Source organism: Acomys minous (assembly GCF_964271855.1).
Source record: "Acomys minous genome assembly, chromosome: 12".
In the NCBI taxonomy this organism is placed as follows: domain Eukaryota; kingdom Metazoa; phylum Chordata; class Mammalia; order Rodentia; family Muridae; genus Acomys; species Acomys minous.
The window spans coordinates 54761717-54778220 of NC_140493.1; the positions used below are offsets into that span (position 1 = coordinate 54761717).

The 16504-nt window shown below is 38.5% G+C and overlaps 1 protein-coding gene across 3 annotated transcripts in view; it reads left to right on the top strand.

Moving 5' to 3' along the window:
* The window catches only part of RSPO2 (R-spondin 2), a 144482-nt gene that overhangs the window by 77692 nt on the left and 50286 nt on the right, over positions 1 to 16504 (top strand). For all 3 annotated transcript variants that reach the window (XM_084751239.1, XM_084751237.1, XM_084751238.1), the window contains exons 4-5: positions 8109 to 8252; positions 10200 to 10388. In XM_084751239.1, the coding sequence (XP_084607365.1) occupies positions 8109 to 8252; positions 10200 to 10388 (333 nt within the window). The remainder of the gene's footprint in view (positions 1 to 8108; positions 8253 to 10199; positions 10389 to 16504) is intronic.

Here is a 16504-nt window from a genome sequence, read left to right on the forward strand (position 1 = left end):
TGGCCAGAGAAAAACAATCAAATGGACGTGAAGATGGCACACAGGAGATAGATTCAACTTGTATTCAAGTGTTTATAAATAAAGTTTTATTGGGAAACAGCAGTGTTTTTTGATGGATGAGTTGTGGCTACTTTCGTGGTCTAATAGAGCTGAGTAGTTTCAACAGAGACTTTATGGTCTATTTGCTAAAATATTTAGTCTCAAGCTCTGTGCCATAGCTCTAAGCCTGTTTGGAGTGTTAAGGCATCGAGATATTTTTCTCCTTTGCTTTGGGCAGAGGTTGAGTGGAGGGGTAAGATGTATACTAGCATACCCATGGATTTTTCTTTCAGCTGGGCAGAGAAATTGCCTTTTCCAACATTCCAATGGAGACCCATGTCTGAAGTTTATTATGCTGTTCTGGTTTCACCTTAATATGACAGGGTGACAAGTTACCAAACTAGGAAAAGCACAAGGAGAAACTGAGATGAGGAACCTGCTGCTGGCAAGAACTGAAAATCTGATATGAAATATTAATTTATTTTATTAATTTAAAATTCTCTTCTCGTCAATTTTACTTTGAAGTTATTGTCTTTCTACTATCTTCCTTAAATGGAAACACAAATGTCTTTAAAACATAACATTGCAACCCCCCCTAAAATATGGTCTTTTTCATTTCATTTGTTTGCAATATAATTTCAAATATGCAACACTTGAAATATGAGGGAAAAAAGCCAAAATCTTTATTTGACTACTTAGTTTTGTATCAGATTCAATGTTTATTTTTGTATGTGGAAAAGTTATAATATTCAAAATATTATAGAGAAGGTACTAACAATTTAATTCACAGATTTGAAGTTGGTGCTTATATACACTAAATTTGAAAGACGTAAGCTAAAAATGAGTTTGTGAAGAAAACTGTTTTCACAGCACATGTATTTCTGGGAGTCAAACTAAAGTATGTCCACATGGGAATGTATGCCTTTAACTGTACACCAGAGGCAGAGGCAGGCTGATGCTGAGTCCTAGATCAGTCCTGGCTACATAGTACAACACTGTTCAAAAAGAGTAGCAAGATATGTGATATAAAATAGAATTCTATACCTATATAAAAAGTAACCTGTTTCTGGATGGAGTTCATTCATCTGAACTGATCATACCATGAGGATTCAAGTCTCTACCTAAGCCAGAATTTTACTGTATACTAGCAATGAGATGGGTGTTTTTATATGCTCTACGTGTGTGTGTGTGTGTGTGTGTGTGTGTGTGTGTGTGTGTGTGTCTGTAAAACAAATGACTGAAACAAGAGTAAAACTGTTTCTTACAGATCATGTACATGAAATATGCTCTTGAGTTGAGTAGTGTACATACTCTTAGAAATTTTCATTACACTGATCATTAACTATATATTAATGAAGTGTTTTGGAGCTTCTGACCATCTTTCCATTCATTGTCTTGTCCCAGTTGGTATATTCTCTCTTCTCCCTCTCTCCTTCTTTCCTTCCCACTCCCCTTCCTTCCTTCCTCCTCTCCTCCCATGTCCCTGAGATACAGTCTTCCTATGAAGCCCAGGCTGGTCTTGAACTCACGATAGTCCTTCTGTCTCAACCTTTTCAATACTGGAATGACAAGCATGCTCCTTAGCAAGCTTTTCTATTCATGAAAGCTCATATTCTTGGATCACTCGTTGCCTGGCAGATACTGTGCTGAGGTCATTGCACTTGGTAAGCTTCAGAATCATCTTGACAGATCTACTAAACGAAGACTGACATTACTTTTATTTGGAGTCATTAAGGCAAAGGGAATCTTAATCATACTAAGCTGCCCACAGTCCCACAAGAGCGATGAAAGCATCTGTCCTCGGGTCTTCTGGGCACAGTACTGCTGGAAGAGATGGTTTTCTCATCACAGCCATAGTGCTGCCTCTGATCCTTGCTGCTCTATTCTGCACTCAGGATAATTGGATCTCATCTGTGCTAATTGTGCTCACTACTAAAGTCAATCTTGATTTGGACTCATTCTACCAGGTTTCCTCCCACTTCAGCAGGGATGCCTGTTAACTTAGTAATGCTGCTTTTCTGCATTGTCCTGTGAGTAGTTTAGCTCTAAGTATAAAATTCCCAAGTGCTGCCCTTTATTTTCTTTAGTCTGAAATGCACTGGTCAGCTGCATGTTGCTAAACTCTATAGTAAAACATGTGATTTTAGCTTTTACATTGTAGTTTTTTTTTTAATCAATTCGTATTGTGATGAAATTATTGTACTAACACACGTTAGAAGTATATAATTTTGGTAACTTAACATTTTGTACTGAGTGATACATATAAACTGTTGCTGGTTTTGGAGAAGGAGCGTTACACAGTAGCATTTGAAGTTATTAGGGATGTCTAAAAATAGGCAGTTTTAAGGCCTCAGTGTCAGTTATTCCTAAGTGAAAAATTCCTGTAAGTCTAATTTTTGCTGGTTTTGGAATAAGTCTCCCAGTTAACTTCTATTCAGTTTTAGCTCATAATAGCAGAGATGTCTCTAGGGATTCCTGGGGGGAGTGTTCTTTGATTGGTGCAAGTGTGATTCGAACTGGGTGCCTTCTGAAGGTGGCAGTGCCTCTGTAGTCGGGAACGAGGTGCTGATGTAAAATAAACAACCACTTATGACCAAGCACAGTAGAAAACTGCATCATCCTAGCACGAAGTAGAGGCATGAGGACCTTACTATGAGGACAACCTGGAAGAGAAGAAGAGAGAGAAAAGGAGGCAGATCAGAGAACGGGCAGTGAGGTTTTGTGGCTGCTTGGTCTTGATCAGTGCCAAGAAATAAGAGAGATCCTGTGTCTCTCTGAGGGCCAATATAGTACTCGATTTCTTCCTCCTCTTGTAAGAGATTGCAATATATAGAATTACATTTTCACAGGCTTGACAAGGCTTGATATTTCTTTGTATTTAAATTAAGATTTTGGTTTTCTTATGCTTTTTGATTGGGCGTAAGGAGATACTCTGGACACGGGGAGTCTAATGTAGACTGAGAAGAGAAACAAAACCTCTGGGCACTAAGTGACCCCAGACTACCAAGGACTGAAGGAAGCAAGGACTCACAGTGTGATTGCTTTTCTCTTCTATGGTTTCTCTCTTCCCTAATCCATATGTTCTTACCCCTCTTAGAGTGCTGAGGGTCCTAATGGTTTTCCTCTAAACTGCTCTCCCAGGAAGGCTAACTTTCTAAAACTACACACACACACACACACACACACACACACACACACACACACACACACACACACACACACATAGCCTTCTTCTATTAAATAGCCATGTAATTGTTCAATTGATTGTCAAAGTGCCTTTCCTTATAGCAGACTGAAGATCTTGAACTCACTCATGTAGATCTCCTAGCCTTCCTGGGGCTCTGCTTCTCTAAATAAGAAAGTAAATCCCACCCTATTTTGGTGACTTTGCTTTGTGCTCAGGTATTTATGGACACCAATCATTAAACCACATCAAGTCTCTAATCTTGGACCAAATTTTATTCTTAAAAACTTTGTCACTTAAGTATTTTAAAAGCACACAGACTGTGGATAACTTATACTCCTAAATCACAACTTCTGAATTCAAAGAGGCATTGTCTTCTCACCCTCCCCCTGACCTATGTCCCCCTTAGACCACTCGTCACTGGGCTCTTCACGGGCCATGTGCATTTTCTCCATCACTTCCACAATCTCACTTTGTCAGGGCTTTACTTCTCTCTGTCTCTTTAAAATATACTTAGCTAAACCAACTCAGCACTGTTTTACCGTGATATTCAGCTTCTCCTTTCCAATTGTTTTCAGGTATTGACTGATTGCTTATGTATGATTCAGTTCTCCACAGCTAGTGAGGGTGGTCTGTTTTTGTTTCATATCAAACATATATACAATGCACATACTAGCAATCCTATACTTAGCTTTCAGATAGTCAAGAAATGGAACTTTATGGCGTCCATGATTGCTTACTTGCAAGTGTTCAGCACTGTGCTTCAAATGAAGAACTCATAAATTGAAATGAAGAAGAGTTTAATGGGAGAACAGAAATGGGTCCTTGATCTCTGCTGTATGGTAGCTATTATGTACCTCTACTATGTGTTCTGTTATCTTTCAAAACTGTGTAGTGCCACGTGGCTGTGGCCCATCACTTAGGCATTGGCATCTCTGGGATGGGGGATGAGTGTTAAGGAACCATGTTCTTAGGGTCTGGCAAGCATCGTCGGCACATACTAGGTTCTTGGAGAATGCTCGGTATGAACTACACTACAGTATAATTTGAAAAATGTTACTTTAGAGCCTGTATGGGGTGGTGTTGGAGGACAGAAGGGAGGTGGGGTGCCCAGCATGCTTTTCTAATTCTTGGCTGGGATAAGTCCTTGTGGCTAAACGACAGTGCTGTCAGGCTGTGCTTGGCCACAGTTTCACTTGGACAGTAATTTTACTTAAACCAATATTGGCAGTCCTCACTTGGTGGATTGCATTTTTGAGGAGGCACTGTAATTAAGAAGCATGTAAGTTGGCTAGAGTAGGTTCTTACATTTCTGAACAAGGACTTAAAACACATACTTTTACAGCAAAGGCCTGTGCTTAGTAAATTTTGATATACCTATTAGAAGTACAGAATTCTCAAAGGTTAAACCAACTACTGTATGTTCCCATTGGCACTTAAATGGTGTTTAACCCTTTACATTTATGTGTTACAAAGAAGTTTCCTGAAACATGCACAAGAAACAGTTAAGACAGGGTCAGAGGCCCATCTGAGGGAGTAAGCTTGGTAAGCCTTTAGGAGAGGAAAGTTTTAGGATGTCCCTGAAAGAGTTTTGTAATGTTTGAAATTTTTATTTAGAATGCTTTTTGTATGTGGAAAAAAAAATAGAATGCACTGAAATGAAACAGTACAATGAGAGTAACAAGCTTATGTTGATCTGGGGAAATGGCTCCTGGCTGAGCCTAGGATTGTGAGGCCCTCAAAGGGATCATTCTCCCACAGAGAAGTGTTGCCTCTGGGAGACAAACATGGCCAATGGGGATGGTGGACCCGGGGCTGCTGAGAAAGGTTTTCAGATGCTAAAGCATGTCAAGGTGGCCATTCTGAGGAAAGGTTCTGCATTGCACATGGCTGGTTTAGAAGGCCTTTGGTCTAGAGCTGTGAGATAAGTCTGTGGTGTAAATTGTGAACCCATAGAATCCAAGAAGGCCAACAGAGCTCTAGACACATGCTTTAGGTGCCAATAATAGCTTTTAAAGAATACTTTATTATACATATGATATTTTAGAGTGTTATTTTCTTATCATGGAAAGGAAAGTGTTACTCACAGAATATTAAAAAACAGAGGACCTGATGAGAAATGATTTAAACAAGCGTGTAGTTAGTTTGAAGGTTAAAGCAGGTTCAGTATTATTAAAGCTCTGGTTTTGTGTTCCCTAATCTGGAAAGGTTTGAGACATGATCTACAATGTTATTTGTTTTTCCCTTTTGAAATAAAGGGTTATATCATATTTGAAATAAAGTGATAATATGGAGGCTTTTTGTAAACATGTATGTTTTAAATAATTGTTTCTGTTATTTTTTATCATATAAGTAAATTGCAATGATAAAAGTTTTATTTGATTTGGGGACATGTAACACTTTTGACATTTTACAATTCTATTATCCTTTCCTCAAATTAACTTTTGTGCACTTTATATACACATATGTATACATATTGCTGTATATCTATATCTATATCTATATATCTTTGTTGTATCATATTACATCTAACTTGTCACCTGCTTTTCATTTTTTCATTTCACAGTAGGCCTTTAGCACTTACTACAAGTCATTGCTTATAATTCCCAGTGTGCTTTTAAATGCTTATATTATTCTACTATCAATGTTTCAAATGTATCAAATTTGAGAGTGCATAATAATTAAGCTTTTCTCCAGGAGAACTTATGCCTGAAATATCCCTTTGGGACTGTACAGAGAATGATAGGCATTTGAGAAATTCTGCGTTTGTGAAGTGGTATCAGAAGGAAAGAATGAGATGGGGAGAGGGGAGCTTTATGTAACAATAGAGATAAGTGAAATTAATTCCAAATGCTGGTTGCTATAACGTTCTGGCCAAAAGACTTAACAGTGCAGATCATGTTTAAAAGCAAAATCAGACCTTGTAGATAATGGCTGATTGATGAAGTACAGAGCCCTCACTTAAAAAATTATATATATATATATATATATATTTCATCTTGGTCTATTTCATCCTTTGGAATGCTTATCATGCCTTGGAAAATAATTCTGTAACAGAGAAATCTGCTTGTTTATTAAAAAATACAGCAAGATACCCAATGATTTGTGGACGTACTGGCCATGTAGTTTGACCATGATTGAGAGGCTCCTGACCAACCATAGTCCTTTGTTTCTTAAAGTGTACATTGGAGCATTTAAGACTACAAATGACTCTTTTATGGGATGACAAGCTCTATTTCTTGTCCCCCAGCAAAGAGGTAATTTTCTTCCCCCAGCAAAGAGGTAATACCATAATTTAATGGGAGTCCCAGAGATATTTGGTGCTCTGGTTCCATCTTTGCTGGTGTTCATTTAGGCCCTCCATGGCCGTCTAGTGCACAAAAGACCTGTGTAGAGTCAAGTGGAAAGGTAGAGAGTTGCCATTTTCTGCTTCTGGCTTAGAAGTAGAAATTGCCATTATGTAATCTATTGTATGCAACTTTTTAGCCTTTTGATAATTTCTGGAATTATTTTCTCGATGTTTAAAAACTTAAGCACAAAGTGACTTTTTGTTTCAGCTACCTTTTCTACTTCAACTATCTCTTAGTTTGCAGGATATATATGAGTTAAGTCTTCTCAGAATTTTTATGGCAATAAATATAGCAGTGGGGACTAGATTTGAGTTTGCTTTGAGTTTGCTTTGATGGCTTTGAGTTTGCATATCACTTTGGATATTGATGATCACCACCAGTTAAATCCATTGCAAGTAACAATTGAAACCTCAGTCTTTCAGTTAGCCAACCTGCCACCTCCTCTGCTGTCCTCTCCAGAAAGCATATTGATTGCTACCTGTGCCCACCATCAGTGTCTGGTCCAGATGTCACTGGCTTTTCCAGAGAATCTGATCTAGAACTCAAATCTATTAGCTACTTTCTTTAAATGCATGTTTCCAATTATACATTGCTTCTATCTTTAGACTTCATTTTATGTATCAATAGGTTTCTGTATGTTATTTAAAATCTTTACCATAGTCTTGAAGGGTCCATGGCATCTCTTTTATATGAGGATGTTGAAGCCTAGAGAGGTGATTTGTCCAAGGTTGCAGAGCTGGTGAGATCAACCGAGCGTTCTGAGCCTTCTCTGCTGGGTCTACACATGCTGTTTCATAAGCTGTTACTAGCAACCTAGTTACCCAGTTATCAAGAAAAGACACAGGGTTTAAGGAAAGACTAGTCAGAACCAAAGCAGCCATTACTCCCTGTTGACTTACTGCCTTAGTGCCTGTCTTCCCCATTTACAACTTGCTGGTTCCCCTAACCAGAGAGAGTAAATGGGTTTTATATAAAGGCCTTTGTGCAGTGAGGTTTCCACAAAATGGCCTTCTCTCCATTTTTCCTATCCATGTCACATCATTCTTTGAATAAAAAAGATAGCATGGACTCTTGCTTTAGGTGGCATACAATGTATTTAAATATAGTTTGGAATTTGAAATCTTTTGTCCTTGATAATCTGAAAACAAAAGGTACTGCCTAGAGTTCCCTTTCTGTTTCTCATTGTGGAACTTAGGCAGAGCAGACTTCAGTCTTGGAAATGATCTAATTTGTAGTAGGAAAGTATTCTCCATAATCATCTGCTTTAATCCCATTTGGACTTCCAAACATTTGTGGAGTCTCCTGCTGCCTCAGGCCCTTTGCTGGCCCTCTGACTTAGCTTTTTAATGTGTTATGCTGTTGGAAGAGTTAGAGGTGAATTAGAATGCCATGACATAAGTAAATAAAGGCATGAGCATATATTTCTCCAACAGTTGGTATTTTGCTTAAGGTAACCAATGCATTTGTATAACTGTGATCTGTAAAATATACAGCACCCTTTAACTTTTTTTTTCTCTCTTTAAAATTGTTTGTAGGATGCAGAATAGAAAACTGTGACTCTTGCTTTAGCAAAGACTTTTGTACTAAGTGCAAATCAGGCTTTTATTTGCACAGAGGCCGCTGCTTTGATGAATGCCCAGATGGTTTTGCACCCTTAGATGAGACCATGGAGTGTGTAGGTGAGTAATTCTTAATTCAACTCTCCTTTTGCAAATTTTCATGCCTGTTTGTTGTAAATGTTTGTGTTGGATATAGGCAACCCAAAAGTAAATGACTGCTGTTGTCATCAGAACTGAAAGGGTTTGTTTGTTTGTTTGTTGTTTGCTTACTTGATGATTCTAAATATTTTAGGCATCATGATGATGGGCAACTTTGTTGCAAAATTTTCTAGTTATGTATTTGCTAAGTTAGATTACATATTACCTAATAAAGTTTATCATTTGTAGTATATCCATTTTATACTATCTTAGTGAGTTATTAGTACTGTTAGGGAACAGCATTTTACTTAGTAGAAAATGGCTTCCAAATGGTATTGTGGTAGTCATTCTATTGTCTTAGTCATGGGAATAAATAAACCACGGCACTTTTTGCTGAACCATCTGTGTAAAAAAAAAAAAAAAAGCAAGTCGAAAGGATATTTTGTGCTTAAATATATTTTCTTGATGAATTCCTGCATGTTGCAAAATTATTAAAGAAGATCATCTGTTAACTGAATTTTGTATCTATAGAATGCATACTTTACATAGCATGAAAAATAATCACACATCCATGCGACTCATATGAACTTTACACTTTGGTGTTTATAAAATCCTGCAGGACTTTTTTTGTGCCACTGACTAACAGGTAAATTGGCTGCATTTGACAAACACACAGACTTATTCTTAACTGTGATTTCATGTCCATCTCCCTGAAATTTTACTAGATGCATTGTATATCTTATTTGATATACAATAGAGCTATGAATCATCATTCCCTTAAATGGGGAGATTTGGAAGTAGAGCTTGGAAGTTGTTTTTTTTTTTTTTTGTAGAAATATTGCTGGGATACTTTATAAGCTTTTATGGAGGAGAATTCACTTGAAGGTGAAGTTTGGAAAGAAGTTGTCAGAGTTATGTGTGACTATGTACATGCAGATTATCACTCAATGAAAACTGAGAAAGCCACTAAAACCATATGTTCTGAGTGCTGCCTTAGCTTTTGATAAGGAAGAACCACACCCATTACACATTTTTAAATGGAAAGGTACAGAATATTCCACGACAGAATCCTGTGCTTGGTCCTTTGTGACTGTTGTAAATGGGTTTGAAAAAGTCTGGAATTGGCTGTGCTGCCTACTGAGTGTGGACGCGAGGCTGGAGTCCTCATGCACTCATGTGAGGAGCGTCTCAGTGACGCTCAGTGACAAAGTTGGTGAGGAGGATCAGCTCTGCATAGCCTTTCTGTCCTCCTCCCATTTCCACCGCTACTCTATAACCCTACAAAAGGGGGTACTAAACGTGGTCCATGTCTAGGAAATCTCTGTTACTTTTCAAACTTGTATTATACATACAGCACAGATATAGAGGCTATGAAATACATGAGCATAGTTGTTGAAAGAAAATAGAATATGCAGAATGAGACACACACACACACACACACACACACACACACACACACTCACTCACTTATTCTTTGCCTGCCTCCCGGTACTTGCAAAATAAAGCAAACACAGTTACGGATTTGGAGTTGGGCACACGAAGTTATCCTGTCAGATGCTTGCTTCCATCGTGGCATGGGAAAAAAAACCTCTTCTGTTTTAGGTTTTGTCTGTTTAGAGATCATCTTCTAGGGATGATAGTTTGGCATTCAGGCCTGACCAGCAGCAGTATCCCTTCAAACACACGGCAAATGGAAAGCAACAGCTCCTTAATTACTTACGAGGCGTTTGTTTGTCTTAGCTGTCAGTGGCCTATGATTTAAACAGCTGTAGTTCCAGGAAGATGAGTATGGACCTTGTAGGCTGCATAACCTGATTTTTGATATCTGTGGTGGAGGTGATGGGTAAACGTAGTTGTGTAAGTTTTATATCAGATGAGACATGGACGCCCAACTGCTATCTGTGTTTGTGTTTTTAAAATCTTTATCAGGAGGATGTGAAGTTGGTCACTGGAGTGAATGGGGGACATGTAGCAGAAACAACCGCACATGTGGATTTAAATGGGGTCTGGAAACCAGGACACGGCAGATTGTTAAAAAGCCAGCGAAAGACACAATACCCTGTCCAACCATTGCGGAGTCCAGGAGATGCAAGATGGCCACGAGGCACTGTCCAGGAGGTGGGTCTAAAGGGACACTCTTGTGTGCTGTGTGCTTTCTGAATGTGCCCTTCCTTCCTCCCACCCAATAAATACTATTTATTTGTGATGGAAACCCGATACTAACAATTCTAGTTTTTTAGAAACAAATGCTTACATTGTGGTTCATACAGTGAATGTTTCATTTGCTTTCATAATAGTAAATTAAAATCACTTGAAGGAGTATCAATGTGCTTTCTAGAATAAGATCTCTGAAAGTGTGGGTTGTTTTTTGTGTGTCTTTCTTCAAATGTGCCATAAAAGAGGATTCTTGCGAAATCAGGCCTTCATAGACAGATGTTGCTGAGAAGGAAGGAGCCAACTTCCAGCTGAAGAGAGTTTAGATTAGAAAGGTTTATGGGATCTGTAAAGTCATCTGCATCGTTACTAGTTGAAGATGACAACTTAAAATAAACTTACCCAAACACTGGGAGGAAAAACCCTGTCCTAATGTTACCACAATTAGCCCTTTCTCTTTGTTTTGATAATAATTTGTAGAAAACAGCTACTGGTATGTGTGTATTTAACTCTTTGTAATAATTATACTGATTTGCGGTCATTTATTCTGTAATAGCCAGATTAGGTTCATTTGGAAATTAGGAGATGAGTACTTAGCAAGGTGTCGGACAACACAGAACCAGGAGGTTAAAATGCAATTCGTGCTTTTATGGGTTTGTGTGATGGGTATAGATGCATCTTTGTGCACATGTGTGTGCATGTGGAGGTCAGACTACAACATTAGGCATCTCCCTTTATTGTTTCCATGTTTAAGACATGTTTTTTTTTACTGACCCAGAACTCACTATTTTGTCTAGACTTGTTGGCCAGCAAGGCCTTAGGACTGTCTGCCTCTGCATTCTCCCCTGGACTGAAAATACTGGCATGCCTGAGTTTTATGTGGATGTTGGGTATATGAACTTAGGTCTTCATAATAGTGCAGCAAGCACACTACCGGCTGAGCCATCTCACCAGCTTATCCACGAGGCATTTCCACAATGCTAGTGTGTTTCTTAAAGTGGTAATCATGTGTTGACACTTATTTTATTGCTGGCCAAAGTCATGTTGCCACAGATAAAACCGAGATTTTTTTTCTTTTTTTCTTTCTTTCTTTCTTTCTTTCTTTCTTTCTTTCTTTCTTTTTTTAAGTACACAACTAAAAAAGCAAAGCAAAAAGAAAGTTGTGTTTGGAAAAGTGCCTTTAAAATACTCCAGACTTTTGTTTGCTTTTTTCCCCCTCACTCGATGTTGGTGTAACTTTTCAACTCTTTAGCTCAAGCCTAGAAAGAGAACACGTAGCTGCTTAAAATGGGTTTGTGTCCACGTTCTGCTGCCTCATGGAAAGTGCCTATGATCCATGGAGAGAGACGAGACTCCGAAGACTGGAAGACTCCAGCCGGCCTCTGAGGACGATTAGATCCAGATTCAGAAGCTCCTCGGAGGAGGCAGCTTTTCCTCTTGAATTAGTCTTGCTTTTCCGTACTGGGCCTTTGAAACAAAGTTGTTTTTTTTTTCTTTTCGGTCTGCTTTTCACTAACAAAGATGGTTTTGTTCATTTAAAGTGGGTATTTTTTCATTCAAAATATAAGAAAATATTTTCTTACAAAACTAATAAGCCACTTCTTGGATAGCTGAGAGCATTTAACCTGCAACCTTTTGCCTAAAAGCAAACCTGATGTATTCAGGTATGGAAAAGAAAGACTTTCTTTGTCATATATTGTTTATATAACTGGCCCCTCCCCCCCATTTCTTTTTAAGCAACATAGTCCTGCAATTGTGGTTTACGTTAATAGCAAAAATTAAACTGAAAATATTCTCGTAACAAACATGCTTATGTATAACAAGAGCCCAAACATGCCTCTACCCCTTGCAGGCTTTTATTTTCTTCTGGCCTCAGTCATGATTGAGCATTTTCTAGAGAACCAGTAGGTTGTTAACCGTAATGTTTATTACATTTGTATTATTCGTGCTACCAACAGTTACCATCTTAATGGAATATGATTGACACTACTGATAATTTAAATTATGCCACAAAAAATTGCTAAAGCCTGATTGCTAGGTTTTTTTTCTTTCAGATAAATGAATCAGGTTAGAGTCTAGCTTAAACTGTATTGAGGTTTTAACCATATTTTTTCCATTAAACCTTACTTTAATCCCTGTAGCTATCTAATTTTCAGTTTACTAAAATTATTATTATTTTTGCCTGAATGTCAAATAGCCAACACTCGTGTTTGCTTACAACAGGATTTTAAAGATATGCTAGAACTTGTTTTACTGTTTGACTTAAAGGCAGATAAAATAATTAGTAGAAATGACTGTTTTTGCAATAAAATTATTTCTATTTACGCATGTAGGCTCTAAGAACTAAGATATTAATTTTGGAACTTGAGCAGCAGTTGCTAAAAATTGGCATAACTTCCAGTGGAGGGTCCCACCTTGCCTCAGGTGAGAGAGGGAAAAGTCCCTTTCTTCAGCTGGTCACGCTGATTACTGAAAGAATGAAGAAGAAAACCACTTTATCCCCTTCGCCATCTTGATTTGATTTCAGTGATCTGCTTTGACAAACCATGCAAAAATGTACGTCGTAATCAGGTTGGGAATACAGGCATTTTTTCAGATCTTTTCAACATATGTATAGATTTTTCTCCTCTTGGAGCCAGTCTTAACCTGATTGCACCCAAATGCACCATGAGCCGCCGCCTTCACACTGGGGCGCAGGCGCATTAAAATCAGCTGCTTTCGATTATGGAAAGGCCGGAGCTAGAGGTCAGCATCCTGGAATAGCTGCTGCGTGTGTAGGATGTGACCCTGAAAGCTATTAAGTAGAAGAAAATGAACAACTATAAAAACAAAAATAACAACAAAAACATTTCTGCGTAATGACTTAGCTTATTTGTTTCTTTACCCATCGCGTGCTGATTTGCTTTGTGAGGGGGGAAAAAAGGAGAAAACATGGAAACTTTCGTAGACTCATTTGTACTGAATTTACCATTCTTCAGTTCCAAACTTTTGTTTTTGATCAGTTGCCTTTTCTTCTATTGATGATGACACCTTCTCCATCAGTCTTCAGAGGGTTGGTCTGTGATCTGGGTGTCTGTCTACATCCTGTCAACGCATTACTTTTGCAATCCCTGACAAGTCACTTACCCCTTCTTGGCCTTTATTTCTTCATTTATAAACTGAAGCTACTGATGTGGGAGATCGCTAAGACTTCTAAACTCCAGTGATTGTAGGATTAATTGCTGAAAGGAACAGGTGAGGTCGGTGGTTACCATTTAGAAGACAGGTAAAGAGCCTGGGTCCCAGAGCCTAGACTGCCCACGGAGTTGATGCCATTTCTGGTGGTAGCTGCCCCGGAGCATGCGCAGAGCGTTCTGCAGCTGGTGCCTTTCAGTCTCCCGCTCCAAAATGGCTTCTAAGTGCTCAACCTCTAAAGACTAGATAAGATTCATTTTAAATGTAGGTGTTAGTCGTGACTTAACTCCTAACAAAGCAGAAATGTAAGGGAGGAAAAAAGGAAAAAGAAAAGTCGAAGAACATAAGAAGCCACAGGAGGAAAAAGAGACAGTAAATTGATAGTGTGTTTGGGGAGCGAGTAGGAAGAACAGTGGATCCCGGGAAGGTCAAAGCTGCTGCACTTGTTGCAGACACAGCCGTCCTTCCCCAGCAAGAGAGATTTCATTCTGGTGGGAATAATGTAGTTTAGTCATATGCCCAAAATTTTAAATGGAGGAGAGAGACAGAGACGTGAAGGAGGGAGCCTTTTGGAGTTAATTCTCTTCTTTTACCTTTCTTTGTTTCAGGGAGGAAATTCAGGCTCTTAGGCTTGCATAGAAAGAGTGGGTACTTAAGCGTCTCTCTGGCTCTGACAGCAACTTCTGTTAGATGTTCCTTGACTAGTGTTGCATACTGTTTACTGTTCTGTTGCTTCGAGAATTCTTGAGATTTTCTTAGAAATAATAACTGTAGTAAAAGAGCAAATGGACGACGTGCACACGTACTTTCACGCAGAGCCATGAGCTATACAGAAATGTGACGCAGGGCAGTTGAAGGAGAGCTTTGGCTGACATGTGCTGACTGTGTCTGTTACTCAGAAAACTGTGAGAGTGATGTTTGGTCGGAGATCTGAGTGAAGGTGATCAAATGTGAAGATCAAATATACATTTGTTGACTCAGTGACTAGTTGAATAGTTTTCTCTCACAATATTTTGAGGGGAAAGAGAGGGTCCCAGTGAGTGACTGGTCCTTACCAAGTTGTTAGTAGCAGAATGGAGAGCGGAGCCGAGGTCTTGTTGCCAAGAAGCCTGAGTTCTTGTGCCTTCTTCTTGTTCTGTAGTGAAATTTAAAGGTGAAGCCATGGCTGTCTTGCATTGCGATGGACCCAAATTTTAGCTCTCTGCATTCTTCCATTCAGATATAGCATTTGATTTCTTTCTTATTACTTTAAAATATAACTTCATGCTACCTCCATTCCTCCCTGACCCCTTCCTGTGTAGAATAACTAGTGAGGTGGCCCACAGAGGTTATGTGTCACATGTGCCAAAACACTGGACCACTAGCTGTGCTTTGACTTATAGCCATGGAAGCCCTACTTTTGTCTTCTTTAATTTTAGTGTTGTTGGTCTTCAGTGGGACAGTTTGTGCCTTCAAGACAATCCCTTTCATATTTAGTCCTTCAGATTCAGCTTTCTAGATGAAAATGCATGGTGTGTTGAGCCACTTTTAGCATCTGTTGCCCTACATATGATGACTGTGCCCAACATTGCTTTGCTTGTCTGTTTCTGAGACATTACAGCAATGAGCCTCTTTGGTGATGCTTTGATAGATACTCAGTGCCTTTCTATACTTGGTGCTGTGACTGCCTCAGCTCAGTGTTAGCTCATTATAGTGTAATTCTTTCAGCCATCCTCATATTTCCTTAGTAATATGCAAACAAGTTAAATATAAAGCCTGCTACTATATATATATGTCTTCCACTTGAAAATAAGTAATCCCCGTAGTGAAAACTACCTGATTGTTGTCTGCTATTTTTCCATTCCAGGAGTGGTTTTTATTTAGTAGGAAATAAAAGAATTTCTTAGTATCTTAGAACCTTAATCTCTGTACACGTTTACTCTTAAATGGCAACAGTGATAAGACGTCCCTAATCTCTATTTTCTGTATGTAAACTAGCAGCATCACGTGGACTAAGCTTTAGATACTAGAAATAAAGGCGCTTACAGATTGTGATGGATTAGGCTGAGAAGAGGAAATAAGCACATTTTCAGTAGAATGGGGTCAAGAAAATACTCTTTGGACATGTGTTCTCTATTTCTGTGCATTTTGTTTATATTTGAGTTGCAGTTCCAGTGGTCTGCTTTCTACATGCCAGCCTTAAGTATAGTTTGGAAGAGAAACATACTTTTCTTCTGAAGCTTACCCACTGTCAACGTTGTCATTAATGCATTTTTTTCCCTCTGAAGCATCTTAAAGGAGATGCTTTTACCTTTCTGTGTGTTCTGCTGAATACTCTGTTGTATTTCTTTGAGCAATCACTGGTTTGTCTTAGTAGTGATTTTCAATTAAGCGAATCATACTGTTTCCAGGTACGCTGGATGCATAGATGGTATTTGTAGTGATTATAAACTTCAACAGTTACCCATAGCTGCCGCTTTGTAAATGCTAATGTATCATTAGTATATATAGTTTTACAATTATACACTTGCTCACAAAAATTTATTGCAACAGAGTGTGTACCACTTCTGTTTTAAGGGATTGAACAGTGTCTTGAGAAATGTCCTTTTCTGGGCCCTTCTCTCTATCAGGCCTTGCTTTTACAAATTTATATTTTCTTGTTCTTAGAAGAAAGAGACAGAGAAACACTGTCTCAGAAAACAAAAACAAAAACCAAACAAACAAAATAAGCAGAGGGTTATTTGATTTGTTAGTGTCTAGTTTTCTCAGTTCTTTATATATTTTGGATATCAGTCCTCTGTGAGATGTAGGGTTGGTGAAGCTCTTTTCCCACTCTCTAAGCTGTTGTTTTGTCCTTGTGATGATGATGTCTTTTGCCTTACAGATGCTTTTCAGTTTTGTCAGGTCCCATTTATTAATTGTTGGTC